This window comes from Mytilus edulis, chromosome 2 (assembly GCF_963676685.1).
Source record: "Mytilus edulis chromosome 2, xbMytEdul2.2, whole genome shotgun sequence".
Classification (NCBI taxonomy): domain Eukaryota; kingdom Metazoa; phylum Mollusca; class Bivalvia; order Mytilida; family Mytilidae; genus Mytilus; species Mytilus edulis.
The window spans coordinates 73,265,588-73,285,986 of record NC_092345.1 but is presented as its reverse complement, the minus strand read 5'-3'; the positions used below and the strand labels follow the sequence as shown (position 1 = coordinate 73,285,986).

General features: G+C 32.1%; 1 protein-coding gene across 1 annotated transcript; it reads right to left on the bottom strand.

Annotated features, from left to right (window-relative positions):
• Positions 1 to 532: 532 nt before the first annotated feature.
• Positions 533 to 20,264, bottom strand: LOC139512893 (T-complex protein 1 subunit epsilon-like). Its single transcript, XM_071300846.1, has 11 exons — positions 20,044 to 20,264; positions 16,992 to 17,217; positions 16,099 to 16,297; positions 14,161 to 14,353; positions 13,686 to 13,835; positions 12,879 to 12,998; positions 10,717 to 10,902; positions 10,015 to 10,152; positions 3,315 to 3,495; positions 1,677 to 1,812; positions 533 to 1,304 (listed from the first exon to the last, which is right to left on the bottom strand). Exons 1-10 carry the CDS (start codon positions 20,146 to 20,148, stop codon positions 1,685 to 1,687), a joined length of 1,626 nt encoding a protein of 541 aa, XP_071156947.1. The 5' UTR covers positions 20,149 to 20,264; the 3' UTR covers positions 533 to 1,304; positions 1,677 to 1,684.
• Positions 20,265 to 20,399: the final 135 nt, after the last annotated feature.

Here is a 20,399-nt window from a genome sequence, read left to right as displayed (position 1 = left end):
AATCTATGTGTACCAAAAGGTACAAATACCGATAGATTTAACAGTAATTAAAGTCAGACCATAGACACTAGAACAGGTCAAAGTCACAGTTTGTTGAAGACAGAAAATCCTAGTATTTTTGTTTTATTCTGTTTAGTGGTTCCAAAATCATGATCAAAATATGAAATATTCCCGATAGATGATGGTACTGCTAAATGTCCAGTGGCAATTAAAATGTATATTCAGGAGAACATGATTTGATATGAATATGAAGCTGCTTTGTACTAAACTGACACCATTTATCTGGATTTTTAACCAGCTACTTCACAACAAGTCAGAAGGTGGACATGTCACAATATCAGACATGTTGTTATTCCTCTAGACTGATAGGCCTTTGCTCTTACTCTCACATGTCTCCTGATCTGCAGAGAAGCAGCAAATATTGATTTTCAAGTCTTTGGTTCGACATGGCTAGGAACATACCCACAACCTTTATAAATTATGTATACAATGTAACTGATTAACAGACGAGATTAAATAAAATAAAAACATGTTATGTAAAAAATTTGATCTTTAATAGATGTAGTATCATACAAAACAATACAAATAGCACTCACTCATCACAGACAAAAAAGGATTCATGTTTCACTGAAGTTTGCAGATGCACTGTAGATTTTAAGTATACAGAATTTTTTTTCTGAACTATCAAAATGATCAATTTACTATGGATTTCAAGAACTAAATTTTGTGAAATGGGAAGGAAATGCATTTAATTTTGAAAAATAATGATGCAACAATGCACCTTTAAGCTATTATCTTCCATGCACTGAAATTATTAAAATGAATTTTAATCAAGCTTAGAAAAACATAAAGACTTCAAATACAAATGGACAAAGTAAATATATAATGATTTAATAAATAGAAAGGTAATGACAGAACACAATACTTATATTATAGTTTTCATCCCTCGATGGTGTTGAATAATTACAAATCTGATAGTTAGTGGTAGAACTTATGCATCATGTTCTTAAATAATACATTTTGCTTTGAAAATTGTTATTTTTATTTATTATACTTCATAAAAGTTAACATACAAGATGACATTGTTTGAATGGTTCAATGTTGTACTTCGAACAATGAAGTATTAACAAAAGGTTCCTGAAACCAACTCAAACTTGAGACATTTTGTTCATTACTACCACATGATTTATAAACTGTTCACTTCTAGTTTTTAATATGACAAAACTATGCAACACCAGGACTCCTACTCATATCAGCATTCAAAAGTCTTCACCTTTTTGCAGTTCAATATTAATTAAAATTCTCTGAAAAATAAAAAATTTCATAAAATAATTTAAACATATTAAATGTATTATATATGGTATACAACCAAGAGGTCCTAAAGAGTTGTTGCCCACCTGATATATTTGCATCTTTGACAATGGCCACCACTAAAATATAATAGACTACAATACAAGTCATGACTGGTGGTTGTATTTGAAATACCAAAATGTCAAAGGAGTGTTGTTTTAATCTTTACTTTTATTTCTGTGGGTGGTGGTTGGGGACATTAATTTCTGGAACAGCCCTCAATGTCTATCTGATCACATTTACTTTTTTATGTTTTTTTCCATTTATCGTAATTTTTGAGATAATAGGCACACTAAAATCATTAAAAACTGTCAGTTTATAATTACCTTGATCTTTACATATAGCCTTGATCTCCTCCTCTAACATCATCTATTTTTAGAATCATTTTAGTTAATTGTACAGCTAACAATATCTGTGCTCTCTTTGATGATAACGTTTCTATAACATGTTGATCTTTCATATCTATAAAATAGTATTCATATTGAGCAAGTGTTATTAACTTACTATACAGATAAAAAAAACTATGTAGAACTTCATCACAATTAATTAATGTTCACCCCTGTGTCAAAACTCTTTTATTGTAAGACATTTTCTAATAATTGGTAAACATTTTGACATTTAACATTTTCATACATTTCTAAACGATTTTGTATCATTAGTTAGATGATGTTTACCCTTTTAGAGAATTCAAGATAAATCTTTGCTAGGAGGTGAAACAGATCTTTTTTCTATCATTGCTGCTCAGAGTTTTTCCCTTAAATTATAACAAAGTAGAATGTGTTACTTCTCACTATACGGAATAATATTTGTAAAGGTTTCCACAGTGGGATACTTGTACCACGCCTTCAATTTATAGTTTTAAGTGTATAATATTTCTATTTATTTCTATGCCCCACCTACAATAGTAGAGGAGCATTATGTTTTCTGGTCTGTGCTTCTGTCAGTCTATCAATTTGTTTGTTTGTCCGTTTGTCCCGCTTCAGGTTAAAGTTTTTGGTCAAGGTAGTTTTTGATGATGTTGAAGTCCAATCACATTGAAACTTAGTACACATGTTCATGATATGATCTTTCTAATTTTAATGCCAAATTAAAGTTTTGATCCCAATTTCACGGTCCACTGAACATAGAACATAATAGTGTGAAGTTCAGGTTAAGTATTTGGTCAAGGTTGTTTTGATGAAGTTGAAGTCCAATCAACTTGAAACTTAGTACACATGTTCCCGATGATATGATCTTTCTAATTTAAATGCCAAATTAAAGTTTTGATCCCAAGTTCGCGGTCCACTGAACAGGGAAAATGATAGTGCGAGTGGGGCATCCGTGTACTATGGACACATTCTTGTTTTAGTGAGTAATTTCATCTGTGACAGTCTATATTTGTAAACCTTCATTTCTGTTGAGATATACATTTTAAATATGCATCAAGTATTTGCCACTAGACAATAAAAAACAACCATCAGTCAATGAAATAGACCAATGTATTACTACACCAACAGTAAACAATCATACTAATCACACTTATGCACAGTGAAAGATTGTTCATTACATTATAAACAATGTACAGATAAGTTGATAGCTACAAACCATTGCTACCTTTACATTATATAGATTTGGAATAGATCAACAAGTGAATCCATCAGCTACTGCTCACTAATGAGACCCCAGCCCTACTAAAAATATAAGGTAAACAGGAAGTTGTTGGATTAAATCATTTAATTCTCAGTAACTTCCTGTTTACCTTATATTTTTAGCGGGGCTGGGGTTAAAATCTGAAAATGCATCACATGGTATAACTGACTCATATAAACCCTGAAACCAAATTTAAGAAATCCTTTAAATGCAGTTCCTGAGAAAGGTGCAACGAAAAATATTCATTTGATGGATGGACTGACGGACAGTCAGAGGTGACAGGTCAAACAGTGTACCCCTTTTTTTATAGTGGGAGTATAATGACAGCTACATACCATTGCTTCCTTTAGCGAGACAATCAATTCCTAGACGTGGATTGTTTTCCTTTATTTGTCTTGATTTAATTTCTGCTAATGTATATATTGGAGACTGTCCACTATTTTCTGCTAAAGCTAATGGTATACTTTCCAAAGATTCAGCAAATGCTCTCATGGCATACTGTTCTAATGTAGATATCTGTAATATCATAACCAATGATTAAACATGTGTACTTAGATACAGTTAGGGAATATGAGATTTCTGGAGCACTTCCAATTATAATTATCTAACAACAGGGTTTCCGCTGGCGGTCGCCATTTTCGCAATTTGCGAAAAAATAATAATTGTGGCGATAAAAATTCGTCATTTGCGAAAGAAATATATATAACTATTTATTTTCCTCCATCTTGTTTATTTACTTTTTTTCGAGTTTTTCAGACTTTACCCGATCAGACAATACTCGGAATTGACCTTGAGCTCATTTATAGTCTAGTCAAAATAAAGTTTAACGTCAAACAAATTGCAACAAAAGAAATTTTTGTGCAATTTGAATAATAAATTATGTCTAAACGACATATCAAAAATCGACAAAAATCGATCGGCTTGTTTTTTCTTAAAATCGATTACAAATTTGCTGATAATTTCCGTGTAAATAACGTAACGTTCAGGCTGCCGTAGAGTGAAAGAGTTCACAAAAGGGAAATAACTGCAATGTAGCAGACGAATTCGCTGTTATAGTATCAACGATTTTGCCGGTATTGGTAAGTATTTAAATGAAATAAAAGACAATAAGTTGTATAATAGGTATGTTTATAATGTTCAATTCATATATAGATGTTCACGAATCCCGATTTTTTGTCAATAAATGTTATTTGTCTACGATTCACACACTGGCTCTGCCGACGCCTTTTAATGAATTAATTTTGAATGTAAGCCGAAAAACTCTGATAAATCCTTTGGTTATAAATAAAACCAATTACCCTTTTATAAAATATATCTAAAACAACGAAAAACTACATTTTTAAGACCGCTGCAAGCCAAGGCTATTTCGGGAGAAAAAAAGTATGGAACGCCGTTGGCGTCATTTTATACTTTTCATTAACGGAATGACAATGGAATTTAAGGGCATTTTAGATTATTTCAAGTTATTTTTTTCCATCAGTATTGTATTATGATGTACAACAATTAACATTAATACACTTTTATGCAACAAATTAGTGGAAATCGTCGTTTTCTTACCGTTTTAAGCCATTTATTTTGTTTATTACTGTATTCAATATAACCGACGATTTATATTATATATGTATATTAATCTAAATATTGCTTTTTATCAAATGTGTTGTAGTACATGTAGAAACTTGTCATGAAACAATATTATATTTTTGTTTTATATAAATTTGAAATTCATGCCTATAATATAACATCATATATATTCAATTATTAATTAAAAGGATGAATTTATAATATATTTTTTTTTTACAGATGGCATCATGGACAGCTGTATCTTTTGTGATAAGCTCCTGGAAAACGGTGAACCCACAGTAAAACTTGGAAAGAAAGGGTGTGATAACATCAACAAAATCAGCTCCGACAGACACAGGGAAATATTTACTGCTCCTGGCCAAACAGTTCACCATGATTGTAGACGAGATTTTATAAACCTTAAATCGACGAGATGGAAAATAAGTTTGAATGTAGACCCGGAAATAAGTGATACTGAAAGAGATTTAAGGTTCAGCAAACCACTTTTCAAATTTAAAGATAACTGCTTGTTCTGTGGGCAAACTGCAAAGAATTACAAAAGAAAAAGAGGATATGACGTTGTTTGTGTTAGAACTTTGGATTTTCAGTCATCGGTAGAAACTGCATGTAGAGAGAGAAATGACAAATGGGGAGAAGAAGTTTTCAATAGAATACAGATGGCTCATTCTGATTTGCATGCGGCAGATACAGTTTATCATGCTCAATGCAATTCAAACTTTAGAACTGGGAAGCAAATGCCACAAACTATAGCTACAACACCGGAGGACAATTTGAAAAAAAGAAAAACATCCTTTGCAGGAAGACCAAAGAATGATACTGCAGAAAATGGTTTCCAGGAAATTATGTTGAAAATAGAAAAGAATCGGAAGCAAATATCTATCGCTGATGTAGTACGTGAGATGCAAAAAATATGTGGCGTAGAGAATACTTATTCAATTGTCCACATGAAGAAAAAAATCCTGGATTATTTTGGTAAATCAGTATTGTTTACAGAAGAAGAAGGAAAACCAAGTATCCTGACGTTTCGGGACAACATTTCATCGATATTGCATACTTTTTATAATCGTAGAGGAAAAGAAAATAAGGAAGAAGAAAAGAAATCTATCATATCAACTGCAGCACAACTTATAAAAGAAGACATCAAGCTAATAACGTCTAAAGACATTTATTATCTGTCTGCAGAAGAAATGGAGTCAGAGACCTCAATTGCTGACTATGTCCCTCGTTCACTAAGAATATTTTTGAACTCGTTATTTAGCGAAGCAGATTGGATCACCAAAATTTCAGCAATTGGATATGCAATCATACAGGCAACAAGGCCACGAAGTGTTATAGCACCATTGCAGATTGGCTTAGGTATTCAAATGCACCACCACTTTGGTTCCCGTTTCCTTGTCGACACACTGTACAATCTTGGGTTTTGTTCATCCTACATACAGTGAGGTACAGAAATTCGAGATGAACGCTGCTGCGTCAAGAAGCACAGAAAATGAAAATGACAGTCAATCATTTGTACAGTTCGTTGCAGATAATGTAGACCACAACATACGATCTTTAGATGGGTTTGGAACTTTTCATGGCATGGGTATTATATCAGCCTCCACTCCTGGCATCAAGACAGCAAGAGCTGTACCTTGTACGAACCCAAGCATAAAAGAAATTACTGCATTAGCGAAAATAAACATCAAATTCTACAAAGAACAATCCAACTCGTTCAGGCAATTAAAATATGAAGTACTCAAGAAAAGAGAGATGGGAAATGAGATTTGGAAGCTTGATCTATTATCCAAAATTTGTTGGCCTCTAAAGTTAAGTGCGAGTTGGTCAGCTATAATGCATAAAACTAGTGGATCTTATCCCGGGCAGTCAAATATTACATTTCTTCCTATGATCGATCTTAATCCTAGCGACGAGTCCTGCATCTATACAACACTTCATTTTGTCTGTAAAGAGGCCAAGAAAAACAAATGCACTCCTATATTAACTTTTGATCAGCCTTAAAAGTAACATTTACGGAGACCACGCCTTTTAGGTCAAAAAAGGAATTATTTTTGGCTAATAATGAAAATAAACAGAACTTTATTGAAATGTTGAGTAGACATATGCATTTAAACGGAATTGAAACAAAACATGCTTCAGCAGATGCAGACGTTCTGATCGCTCAAACTGCAGTAGAATCTGCCATTTCGCACCCAACAATACTCCTTGGTGAAGATACGGACCTGTTGGTACTTCTGTTGTACTATATCAATTTTGGATCTATGAATCTGATCTTTAAACCAAATCATGATAAGAAGACAAAGTCAAAAATATGGGACATAAATAAAACGAAAGGCGTTCTTGGACAAAACATTCACGCAATAAGCGGTTGTGACACAACATCAAAGCTGTATGGTGTAGGAAAGGTAGCAACATTAAAGAAATTTATCGACAGTCAAAAATATTGAAAGATCTTGCTGAGATATTTTTAAAAGGAGCTCTTGTTGAAGAAATTATAAATGCCGGGGAAAAAATAATTACGTTTTTGTACGGAGGTGCTCCGATCGAAGGACTTGACGTTCTGAGGTACAAAAAATTGGCAAACAGAGTTCTAACTTGCAAAGAAGTGATCCAAATACACACTCTTCCGCCAACTACCGAGACTGCTACATATCATAGCTTAAGGACTTACTTACAAGTTCAGACATGGATCGGAGAAGAGATAGATCCTTGTAATTTTGGTTGGTTACTTGTAACTGGAAGACTTATGCCTATCAAGACAAAAAAGCAACCCGCTCCACAAAGACTCCTTTCAATTATACGTTGCAACTGCAAGACTAATTGTGATACTCGTCGCTGCACATGTAGAAAACATGGTTTAGAATGTAACATTTCGTGTGGCGAATGTCGTGGTCAGAGCTGTATGAATTCAATGCATGTTGACATTAATTTAGCAGCTGATGAGCTTATGTTTGACTCAAGTTGAAACAAATATTAAATATACTCTCAGTTATATTTTCTAGATTTCAAGAAGGCAACTACCTTTTTTCTCTTAAAATGAAGATGTGACATTGTTTCTTTGACATAAGCTCTTTATAGTTTTTTCCTAACTTTCGAATAACGTATTTATTTATTCAAGATAAATGGATTAGTTATTATAGTACATTTTGATAAAGTGATTATCTTAAATTTCAGTTTACCTCGATTTTTCACTAAAAAGTAACTATTTCACCCAAAAATTTGTATGTTAATAAAAAAAATGCGATATTATTTATAATGATATTTTATATACTGTCTAAAGTGGAAACCCGATTTATTTATATATTTACTAACATTTAATGTTTAATGTTTAATGTTACATTAAAAGAAAACTATCAGTTTTTGCCGATTTTTGTCACAAAAATGCAGTTTTTAACCCAAAATTACTCTTTTTCAAAACTTTTTCCCCCCAATATTGCCACTATTATAGGTAGTTCTCATAACTGTTATCTTATTTTTACACTCATTTCTTATCGTTTTGTCATAATAATAAAATATAAGAATTTTTCCTGTTTTCAGCGATTTTTGTGCAAAAACCTATATTTTGACCCAAAAATTCCCGAAAATTAGCCCATCGATTTCTGTCGATTTTTTATATGTTCAATAGGATATGTCAATAGATCGAATTATATCAAGAAACCTTTTATTGCAATTTGTTTGAGGTTGAGTGATTTTTTGGGCTAGATTGACTGGACTATTAGTGTTAGACAGAAAATCCATAATCAGCTGATTGCATTTTATAGCTATCGACAACAAAGGACTAATTAATAAAGGTGTTGATTGAATTGTTTGACAAAATGATATGGTCAAATTGCTTCCGCTAAATGTCACATAATTTATTAACATCTTTGCGACGCACGTGTATAAAGCAAACTTTTGACGTCTCCTCTCCCTTTAAAGATAGTTTAGAAAAGACAGCTGTTGTTGTGACGAAAAATGTTCAAAAGTAAGAAAAATCACCGATTTAAAACTTTAATAAAGTCGTTTGAGTTACACACGTGTTTCAAGCATAGTTGTATGTCTCAACTTTTTCATTTACGATGGTCAAGAAAAGAAAACTGTCGTTATGAAAAAATCTATCCAAAAGGTTGGGAACAACCCCTCGAATGAGAGTAACCCTTCAATGTAATGACTACACATGAAATGAGGGATCAATTTCAGGTGATAAAAGCTTGTGTTTTGTTGTAAAAATGACTTCATAATACAAAAGGGCACAACAGTATTTTCTTTTAAACTTTCCCTACGAACTATACTGGTATTATATGATCAAAACATGTCCATTAATTTTGTTATATCCATGACTTATATCTTCTTTATTATTAAAAGTATAGTGGCCCCCTCATTTTGAAAAGTTTTTTAAAATACAATGAATATTTTTCCCTTTTAAGTTAAAAGAAATTCTGTTGTTTTAAAGTAAAATTAATGTTTAGTGTTTATTCATTAAAATGTAGACTCTAAACTAAGTTTGAAAGAATAACCAGAGACACAATGGGGCAAAATCATCTTATTTAAGGGAGGAGGTGGAATAAAAAGGTCAATTTTAAACGAAAAATATATTTATGTTACTTGGCGAAAAAAATAATAAAGTGGCGAAAAATATATTGTTTTGGCGAAAGAGGTGGCGAAAAAAAATAATTGACCCAGGGGAAACCCTGTCTAACAATGTAGAATTATGGCTCGCTGAAAAGGTGAATATACAGAATTGTCAACAGGAGAAGGTCTGCGCCCTCAGTGAAATAACTTTTTAAGGGTTGACAATTTTGGATATTCATCGATTCTAAGGGCCACAATTGTTTTATTGCACGGAACTAACAGTGGAAGGGCCTTTTGAACACTTACTGTTTAGTTACAAAAGATGATGTTTGAAACTGAAAGTACATTTGTGTTCTAGAATTTCTCGAATGTACAATAAAGGTAGAATCTTTTTGTAATATATTGATGGCCCTGAAAAGGACTGTTTAAGAGAAATATAATCCACTGCTGCAGTGCTGTCACTATATTCATGTCTGAAGCCTTATTTTAACATTTTGATGGGCTTCCAGTGTAACGGGAATGCTGCCATTTTGTTTATTTACATCTGTGGCGTCATTTTCATGAAGACAACTCGTGTACAAATCTAGAAACTCAAAAGGTTATTCAGGTGAAAATTTTAAGAGTTATTCGTCCTTCCTTGGAATTCAATGAAAATAACTGAATAATTCCATGTCACGTGATAACGTATAACATAATTGGAATTGTTTGTAATATATGCAAGGTAAAATAATTAAATTCATTGTACATGGATGCTCCCTTCACACCATACTATGGTTAACCTTTAATATCTGCTGATTAGATACAGATAGGGAACATGAGATTCATGAGCACCTCCAATTGAAAGTGTCTAAAATTTATTTTCATGTACATGGATGCTCCCTGCACACCTCACTTTTGTTTTACCTTATCTGCTGCTTTAGCTACAGCTACTGAGCATGAGATTTCTGGAGCACCTCCACCAAAAACAATTCTGTTATCTCTAACCAAGTTACGTATCACACATAATGCATCATGTATACTTCTTTTTCCTTCCTCTACAATCTGAAAAAATAATTATACATTACTTTTTTCATTTATACATTCAAAGCCTTTTCCTTTTTTACTGTTTAAACATTTTTAATGACATTGAAGTGTTCTGGAATCATTTCCGGTATTCAAATTATTTCTACTAAAAATACACATTTTTTCACTTGCTAACACCTAAAACAACCATACAGGCATTTCAACTAAAAACATTTATTTCTGAAATACAAATGCAAATTGACATATTATATTATAAGGTTGATCTTCAAAATTTTATAAATTTATTTATTTAATATTAAGTAGCAATGTAGATCTATTCTAATGAAATAAGATGATACATAGAACTTGAATCTTTTTAATAGCAGAATCTTATATGCAAAGGGAATTAACAGTTATTCTCATGCATTTCTTTGTATGCTCAATCATTAAGGAAAGTAATTTTTCCACATTTTTGAAGAAAAAAAATATACTTGGTTTGGTTCGTGTGTGGTTGTATTCTTTTATACAGTGCTACAACAGATAAAATCCTAATACCCTGCAATTGTATTATGCAAGTGTATCAAATGACTTAAAAATACCTACCATCTTGTTACCTCCCCTGATAAATATAGTAACAGCTCTAGAGTTCTGACATTCCTCAATCACTAACATTCTGTCTTTGGTGGTACCAAATTGTAATTCTTTAACTATTCCTGCTTTCCCTAATTTTTCTTTTGTTAATTCTTCAAATCTTGGAACAATTCTTCCACCTGTAGCAATGGCTATTAACTGTCCAATAAAAATATAAAATAACAACTTTACTTACATTAAATCTTTTGTTGTTGGTATGTTATTGCAGATGGAAAAAAATATAAAAAATAGTTTTATTAAGATCGGACAAAAAAAAAAGTAATTTGGAATATATTTGTGGTATCTAGCCTTTTAAATAAGAGAAATTTACAAAAACATCCATCTCATATCAAAACATCCTAAAAATTCTACATAGGGCCACACCAATTTCATTTCTTGTTCTACGTTTTTTTTCACCCAAAAAAGTTGGGCAAGCGAGCAATTAGAAAATTTTAATAAAAATTTGAAAAAAAATTTGAAAAGTAAAGGCGAGCATTTATATATTTTTTATGTAAACATAAAATCATAGGTTCACACAATATTAATCATAACAAGATGGCATAAACTTGATTTACCACTTGTGTTTTGACATTACTTTATCAACTGCCCAGTGCTTTTTTTCCCTGTTCACCAAGACATGTAATGCAATAACCATTTATTGTAAATGTGTTTGTGCTAATAAATATTGTCTTATTGTCTTATTGCCTACTTTTATTTGAAGCACATTTATGACTTCATGTATTAGACAACCATTTGACTTCAATGTGTGTATATGGGTGAGGTGGGGGGGAGGGCAATGGTTTTTTGTCTGAGACTGGTTTTATTATTTCATGCAAAGCACGGCCAGTTTTATAAAGTTTTTCAATACTTTTTTCAATCAAATTAAATTTTTCAATATTAAACAATATAAGGTAAGGAGATAATCTGAATTGTTGTTCGCTTAATATATATTAGTTTCTGAGACATCATATCTTGAACTGAATAATTGAATAATTATTTCAACTGCTTTATTGATCTCCATTGAATTGCCATGTGATAGAAACTTTGCTCTTCCAAGGCCAGGAAATGACCTATAACTAGATACACGGCCATGTCTTTTTTTGTTCTTTTTTTTTGTTCCGCCAGCAAACAATATTGCAGTTAAAGGCAACACTTCTCCTCCTGCATACTTAATTCTAATAATGAACATCCAACAGCATTATTTATTTGTTGACTTTGATAATAAATCTGTGTCAATGTCTGAAACAGTTTAAAGGGCTACATTTGACGTTGACTAAAACGCTCTTGCTATCGCTTTTCATCTTTTTGATGTTTATAAAAAGAGTGGCATGGGAAAATGACACGAATACATTTCTGGATGTGGGAAGCGGGAATATTAAAAAAAATTGTGCTGGCGGGTCCATCGAACTAGGAATTAAATTGGTGTGGCCTAGAAAACCTATGTAAATATCAAAACACCATGGACCCAGTTAACAGATTTGAACAAATTTACTTAAAATGTCTAATTATACAATGTAAAACTGTACAGCAGAGGAATAAAACATTTAAAATATGAACCAGTGGGATAAAATGTTCTGTATAGTAGCCAACCAAAGGAACAGATTAAAAATCTGACATCTTCACAGAGCCAAAGGACAAAAGATGCATGTTCAAACAATTTTTTTTAAATGCCGCATGTGAACATTAATTTTATTTCCCGCTATAGTGGGGGCATATAAGTATAATTTTTCATGATAGACTGTTGTAGTTATTGACATTCTAATCCCAATATTCAAGTTGTATACACACATTCTTTTTCTTTTGGTAGAAATTGTGACTCGTTCAAATCAAGAAACTGATAAAAAAATTCCAGATGCCATTTTACAACAGTAGTTACACTGATAGCAACCAAAAAGGTCTTGTCACAGATAAATCCTTCGACTTTAGTTACAGAACTCTGCAGGTTATAAATAACAACCTATTGTTATTATTAATTCCTATCCGTTACTTCCAAGTTAAAATCTATCCAATATTTGCATTAATATAAACAGCAAATTCCAAGTTATAAAAAAAAGATCAAGTTCTTCCATCAACTCAATATCCAGCATTTTTATATAATGTTGAATGAAGATACATAAGTGAGAGAGAATTCTTACCTCTATTTCTGGTCCTCCAACCCATCTAACAGCAGGCAATTCTTTTTGTAATAGTAAATGATTAGCTTCATCATCAAATCCCCACTGACATATTACTAAGTTTGAACCAGCATCTTTAACCTGTAAAAAATTAAGGGAACTTTTTAATTCAGGTGTGATTTTTCTCAATTACATTCTATCCTGACAAAAATTCCTTACTTTGGTAACAAGCCAAAATTTTTAAAATGAAGATGAATATTTCACAAACTTATCAATATAGCTTTATAGTTTACAACAATATTTCAATCATTTTCCTAACAATACTGCACATTAATGTTGGTCAATGAACCATGCTAATTTCACAAACATGTATACCATGCGGTGTTTTACTGACCAAATATAGACAATGTATCATTCAAAGTAAATGAAAAGATGAACCAGAGCAAGTCAAAATTGCCCAATAATATTTTTCCGTTTTTCGGAACACCTCTAGACTTGTACATGTGGAACTGATTAAAAGGGTTAAATTAATCAGCTGTAAAGGTTCAACATTTCTAAATGTTGCCATTGTTGGGTAAATTTTGGGACTAGAACTTAACATAACAAACAAACAAGATTGAGCTAATTTAATGTGCAATTTTTAAATTTGACAAAACATAATATACTTGTAAAAACTAATAGTGATATTAATAAGGTGTAATTAAAGCTGTTTCCATAGAGCAAATTATTATTTTTGGCTGAGGAACAATAAAATGAATTAAGCTGAAATGAAAATCGTTGAAAAAATCAACAATATAAAAATCTTTTCAACCAAGTGAATTCCAGTACCTGCTTGACCATGAGGTCAAATTTTTCCATTTCATACTGTCTAAGTTTTCTGTAATCCTCAACAGACTTGACCTCTAACCCGTGTTTGGTCTTTGGTTTAGGTGGTTCAAAAGGACATGTTAAGATAGCTATCTTAGCATCCTTCACAACCTACAATATAACAGTTCATTTTAGAGAACAATGTGTACAAGTTCATAGAAAAGGTAGGTAATATCACAATAGAACACACTAAAATATTGTTTATTCCTGAAATGTAATTCTTTAGCAAACATGTTTGAAAGGTTCTTAACAATCTTGTATCTTCATTTGTAATGCTTTAAAGTAAGTTCAAGACTTTTACCACGAGTGCTTACATTTTGCTTTTGTACCATTTTAGCATAAACAGTGATGATTCATAACAAAGTGAATCATTTATTGTAAAGGAATTTATAGCTAAACCTATTTTGTTGACAACTTATCTCTGTCAGAACTTTACCTTGGGCATTTGTGGATGGCTGAAGTCTTTGTCAACAATCACACCTTTGACCAACATGGTATCTTCCATTTTACCACCAACTTTGCCTTCCACTTTTATCAACTCAAAATCAACATCTTTCCTTTGCAGATCAGCCACTGACAAAATAGCATCAACAGCAATCTCTGCCATCTGTCTATGGCATCTGTTCACTCTGAAAAATTAAACAATATTCAGTCATTTCACAGTCCTACTAGTATCATTCAGTGATTTTCCTGGTGTTTAGGGGAAGGGTCCTGGGGCCCATGCAATTGGGGAAAAAATTATGGTTTGGGAAAAATATGATTGGTCTTTACAAAATTCCAAGTTTTCCTTCGTGTTTATTTTTAAAACATGTCAACTAGTTGTTCCAGTTCTGTATCTGAGAGTCGGTCTTTTCCTTCTTTCACTTGTTTCATCAGAAGGAAGTAGAAACGACTTTTTGAATCCAAAAGCTTCCAGCTTCCGGCATTTACTACCGTCCGCCGCCTTTAGCTTCTTTGTGTAATATTTGGAATTACGAGACATGATCTACGTTCATTTTGTTTACATTATATCTCATTTTTTTGCTTTGTCATTGAATTATTCATTTGGATGTTTCAAGCGCAAACGTGACCAGAATATCGTAGATTGCAATGCAATCCAAAAAAGATTGCAAACCAATCATCGTCTTAAGTGAACGATAATGATAACTCCCGAAATACCCCGAACGCTCAGAGATTTGTCAACAAAATAATACATGATGCGGAGATACGACAATAACAATATCTCGCGACGATGTCCATATACGATTGGGAATTTTAGAGCTGAAAATTGGGAAAAAAAGAGCATATTTCTCTTTGGGAAAGGGGCTGAAATTCGGCCCCAAAATGAGGGTTGGAAAATCAGTCATTACAGTCATACTTTGACAATCATGACTATATATATATCTACGTTCATATACAGTTGGGATAAATCTGAAGGTGCTTTTCAGTTGAGTGCAAAGATTTACTTTCACAAATAGTGATTTGGATGGAGAGTTGTCTCATTGGCACTTATACCACATCTTATATCAATATAGGTAAAAAGATAGAGCATTAAGAAGAATCAAAGTGATGGAAATCACTCATGGAAAGATTGGAAGAGTAGTTCGAATAATTTCATACTAAGGTATGGTGGGGGGGAAATGAACATTAATAAAGAACTATTGCTGAAAATTGCATTAACAGCAGGTCTTTAGAAGGAAAAGTGTTTTTCCCAGTATGAGGATTGAATGAGCTCAAATTAATTATCATTTCTGTATTCAATTATGAGGTCAAATATTTGTATAGAGTTGTATATTAGAGTATAATTATGTAACACAGAGGTTGAAAGGTAATGTGGTCATTTTGATTGACAGTTTAGGAGGTAGGGCATTGTAATTAAAGGTCTATCTTGTCTCTGATTGTTTGTTGATAATGACAGTTGTCAATCATACTAGTTTTGTATGTATCAATACTCAATTACCAAATCAAAATGTTTTAAAAAAGCCTGCACATCAACACACCTTAACGACATAAGATTCTTAAATGAATTGCTCCAAAAATATACCCATTTTTCAGTTTATATGTGTATTATGTGCACATACATGAGAACTATAGGGAACTATATTTTAGTGTGAATACATTTAGTAATAGAAGCTAACCTGTCATGTTGTTAGAGAGGCCAGTGCCTGAGTAAAGATTTAGAACAAGTTCTTATCTTTCCAAAAAAATAATAATACACTGCAACTGTGTAACATTCAAGTGTTGCCAGCTATTATGGGCATCTGTTTTCTCTCATGATTCTTAAATAAGTTATACATAATATGTTATCTATACATGACATCATGAGAGAAATATTGAAACAGTAAAACATTTTTGTAAAAGATGTTGGTTAAATATTTACAATGTCTGAGCTTACATTTTTGAGCCAAGTGTTGTCATGGCCAATTGAATTAATGGTTCTTTGTTCTTCAGGTCTAACTGAAATGTTTCACCAATGGTGTCAAGATGAGCACAAGCTACTTTTGCTGCCATTTCATATCCGTCAGAAATTCTGATTGGATGTATTCCACGGTCTAATAACTTTTCTGCATGTTCTAACAAAGCTCCAGCCAGTACTGTAAAATATAAAGTTTGTTTAGCAAATTTCATTTCAACACAATTAAGAATTTTGAATGAAAGATAAATTGTTATGTATAAGGCATACAAGTCATTTATAACTAGATCACTATATATATGCAAGTCCAGTACATTTATTGATAAGCAGTTTATTTTTTGGTTACTTAACAATTAAAGGTTTATCTGAATGGCAGTAGGAATAAGCTTGTGTAGTAGTGACGTGTCATTTATCTATGATACAAAGAAACTAGAGGCTCCAAAGTCCCAAGAGCCTGCATATTTGACAATAGCCGCATTTTGGAAAAAAATATTAAAGGGCAACGACTCTGTTAAGAGTTCACATCCAATTTCACATTGACATAATTGTTGATCTTATCCTGCTGATAACTTCGATTTACATAAAAGTTTGTAGACATTTGAATCTAATCTTTTGAAGGGCAATAACTCCATTAACACTCTGCTTAAGATTTAAGCTATGATGGCTGGTATGTAGATCTTGTCTTGATAGTCATATGATCATGAATGTATATCTTTCATTTGAGATAAAAGACAAATACAAAAACATAGCCAAAACAGATTTTTTTTCATACATGTATTTTAATACTTGAAAATAAATTCAATATCTAGTCATAAAAAGACAAACTAAAAACAAGTTTGGCCAGATACACCGTATATATATAATAGACAACTTACCAACAACTCCTGTGGTTCCGTCTCCTATTTCATCATCTTGTGACTGTGATAGTTGTACCATTAACTTAGCTATCTGATGTTCAACATCCATCTGTTTCAAAATGGTAGCTCCATCATTTGTAATTGTTATGTCACCATCAGGGTTCACCATCATTTTATCTAACCCCTTTGGTCCAAGTGAGGATTTTATAACATTAGCAACAGTTTTGGCTGCCATTATGTGACTCTGGAAAAAAAACATTATACTTTGATTATGAAATGTTATGAATTACAATTTCTCAATTACAAAATGCAGTGCTTTATTAGTGTTTCAAGACGCAATAATATGGAGTGCATGATCTTTTTTTATGACAATGTAAATTATTGTAAAGCAATCATTCACTCAAAGTTATAAAATTCACTATCAACTGAGATATGCTTTAAAATATGAAAATTATATAACAATTAGAATATAAAACAAGAATGCACACACTGAAATGTCTCTCTTTCTTTACTAACCATTGATTTAATGTTGATAGTCCTAAATATAAAGCTTTACCACAACTATCACATTTATAACTGAACATCATCCAAGAAAATGAGGTCAAGGTCAGATAAACTAAACTCTATTTTATGAAATTTTCATTTGATCTTGCTGACTGATAATTTCCTTTCTCAGCAGAGTTGAGTGATATGAAAAAGAATTATTGCTAGAAACTAATTAGGGCGTAGTGCCAGTTGTCAATGAAATTAACAACATTGTCATAGGTAAAATAGCGATAATCAAATTAATAATATCTCAACTGGATTGCTTTTCGCACTTTCTCTACTGTCTCAAGCAAGAAAATCAATCTAGTTGAGATGCTCAATGATTATCTATAAGTACACCTTAAGCTTACAATCATTCCCTTCACCAAATATAGCTGACCTTTTGCTCATAGTTTTTAAGAAACAGACTTTACCAGAACCCATACAAAATGTGTCACATTAACAAATGATTAACTAACCTGAGGTGGTACATAGAAGAGATAAACAACCTATTCTCAGGAACCAGGAATTGTTACCAAAATCCTACAGACACTTGGCTGGTAAACCCTAGCAAGAGGCAGAAAAGGAACAAGGCTTATACTCCTGTATAAGATCTTACATGGAGAAAAAACAGTCATCATTCCAGAGTGCATCAAGAGACCAATCGTTATAACCAGACAACATGGACAATATCACAGACAGGTTTTCCCGAGACCTCACTTCATCGTATGCCTATAAATACAGCTTCATCCCAAGAACAATTGTCGACTGGAATAAACTACCTGGTGCCATCCCCGCAACTAACGCCTTGTGGGTCTGTGTGTAAGAGTTTCTGACCATACTATTGATACCTGATTTTAACCCTGTACAACATAAAAGCGAACACCACATAATCTTATTTGTTTTTGTACCTGAAATGGTTTTTGATTATTTCTAACTTGGCGTGTACTGGTTGACAAACGCACTGTGTTTTGAGTTATGGAATTTTCGACTTCAGATAAACACATAGAAGAAGGTGTATTGACTATTTGTGTTGGACATATGTCAAAGGTCTTCATTCATTGTACCCCACTAGTCCAAATAATTATGACGTCTTGAAAGGCTATTATATTTTTTTTTCCTCGATGCCTTACTTCGACGTCATAATGCTGAAGCCGCCATTTTCGGTTGGACTTTGAGAGCATATTTTGCTCTCAATTTAATTTTGGTACCCAATTAAGCCATCAAATTTTCATTGAAAGCTAAAAAATATTGCATATATAAAAATTCTTACCTATTGTGTGTTTGTTTGTGCAAAATATTTCCAATTAATCCCTACAGAAATAATAATATAAGTAACAATTCCATCCGAAGCGGGAACATGTTGACTGTATTTATTAAAACGTTTATCTGATTTCTTTATAGGAGATTATATAATAATTTTTACACCAAACTCTGTAAAAATTGACAGAGCCGAATATCCGGAACCTTTGTTTTACATTATCCGGAAATTCAGGTCCGTCAAAATGTACAGAGTTTTGTTCAAAAATATATTTTATACTCCTAAAATGAAGCATTTTGAGGAGAAATCAGCTGAACATTTTAATAAAGTAGTAAACTGAAAATATGAGTTTGGCGTTATACGTCTAAATAAGGCTTTAAGGAAAAAAATCATAATAGCCTTTCAAGACGTCATAATTATTTGGACTAGTACCCCACAAGTTTCTGTTTGATGGGCTCTTGTGTACAGGTTTGGATTTAATATTTACTTTCTCTTAAATGGATTTTTGTTCCAACCTTGGCTTAGGTATATCATTAGAATGTAGGACAGAAAGTCACAGGACAAAAAGTCACAGACAAAAAGTCACGGACAAAAAGTCACAGGACAAAAAGTCACAATTCATTTTTTCTGATTATTTTCTTTGAATAAAAAACGCTTATTTCTACAAAAATATTTTTGTATTGTTCTTAAACTATTGTATATAAACCAACTTTTAAAACAAAATATATCAAAAAAATATCAAAGATTATCAAATAATTGTTAAAAAAACAAAATGTCAAAATGACTTGGCACTTAAATGGCTTCATGGTGCCAAGAAAAACATCTTATGCATGATTAAAATTAAATAAATCTTCATTTTTCAAGTATACTGACACATTTCCTAAACTTTAATATGAATATATGTATTTAAACGTAAATATTTCAAAATTTATTCTTATATATTAAAATAATGGTCAATAAATTATTTGTGACTTTTTGTCCTGTGACTTTTTGTCCTATCAAATTTGTGACTTTATGTCCTGTGACTTTTTGTCCTGTGACTTTCTGTCCGTTTACCTATCATTAAAGTCTATAAGAATAATTTTTGAATATTGCCAATTAACTAAATTGTATATTCAACGACAATCAGACAACTCTAGTGACAGTGCGATGTATGACACACTCATAAGTGATACATATTATATCCAAACTTTTATGATCTACATTTCTGTAGAAAATTGTGAGGCCATTAATTGTCAAATGTGTATGCAAGTTGGGGCACAGTCTTATTTTTCATTTGTTTACCTTGTGGGCCTCGGAACCCGTCAATCTTTTCTTACTGCCTTGGTCTCGTATGATGATGAAAGGGCGACCATATTCATCAAATGCAACAGAACCTTGTGCAGACATTTTTTTCTATTTATCCTTGTGATGGAAGTAGATTGAAATGGCTATGTTTTCAGAATTTTCTAGATTGTTTTTCTTCAACCGGAAACCATGTGTGTTTCAAACTTCCGGTAAATGATTTATAGAATTTTCAAACTATGTTTTCGGAAAATATCTTGAATTCCAATCATATAATAATACGAAAAATCGAGCAATCAAGTACAATAGTGTATAAAATAGGTATTCTGCGTTGTTATAAAAAATAAAATAGAAAT

Excerpts from the sequence above, each read along its gene's own strand:
- LOC139512893 (XM_071300846.1), bottom strand. The coding sequence starts at position 20,148 with ATGTCTGCACAAGGTTCTGTTGCATTTGATGAATATGGTCGCCCTTTC. Across the intron at positions 16,298-16,991 it reads CGGAACCACAGGAGTTGTTG|TACTGGCTGGAGCTTTGTTA; the intron begins GTAAGTTGTCTA and ends TATATTTTACAG. Across the intron at positions 14,354-16,098 it reads ACAACACTTGGCTCAAAAAT|AGTGAACAGATGCCATAGAC; the intron begins GTAAGCTCAGAC and ends TTAATTTTTCAG.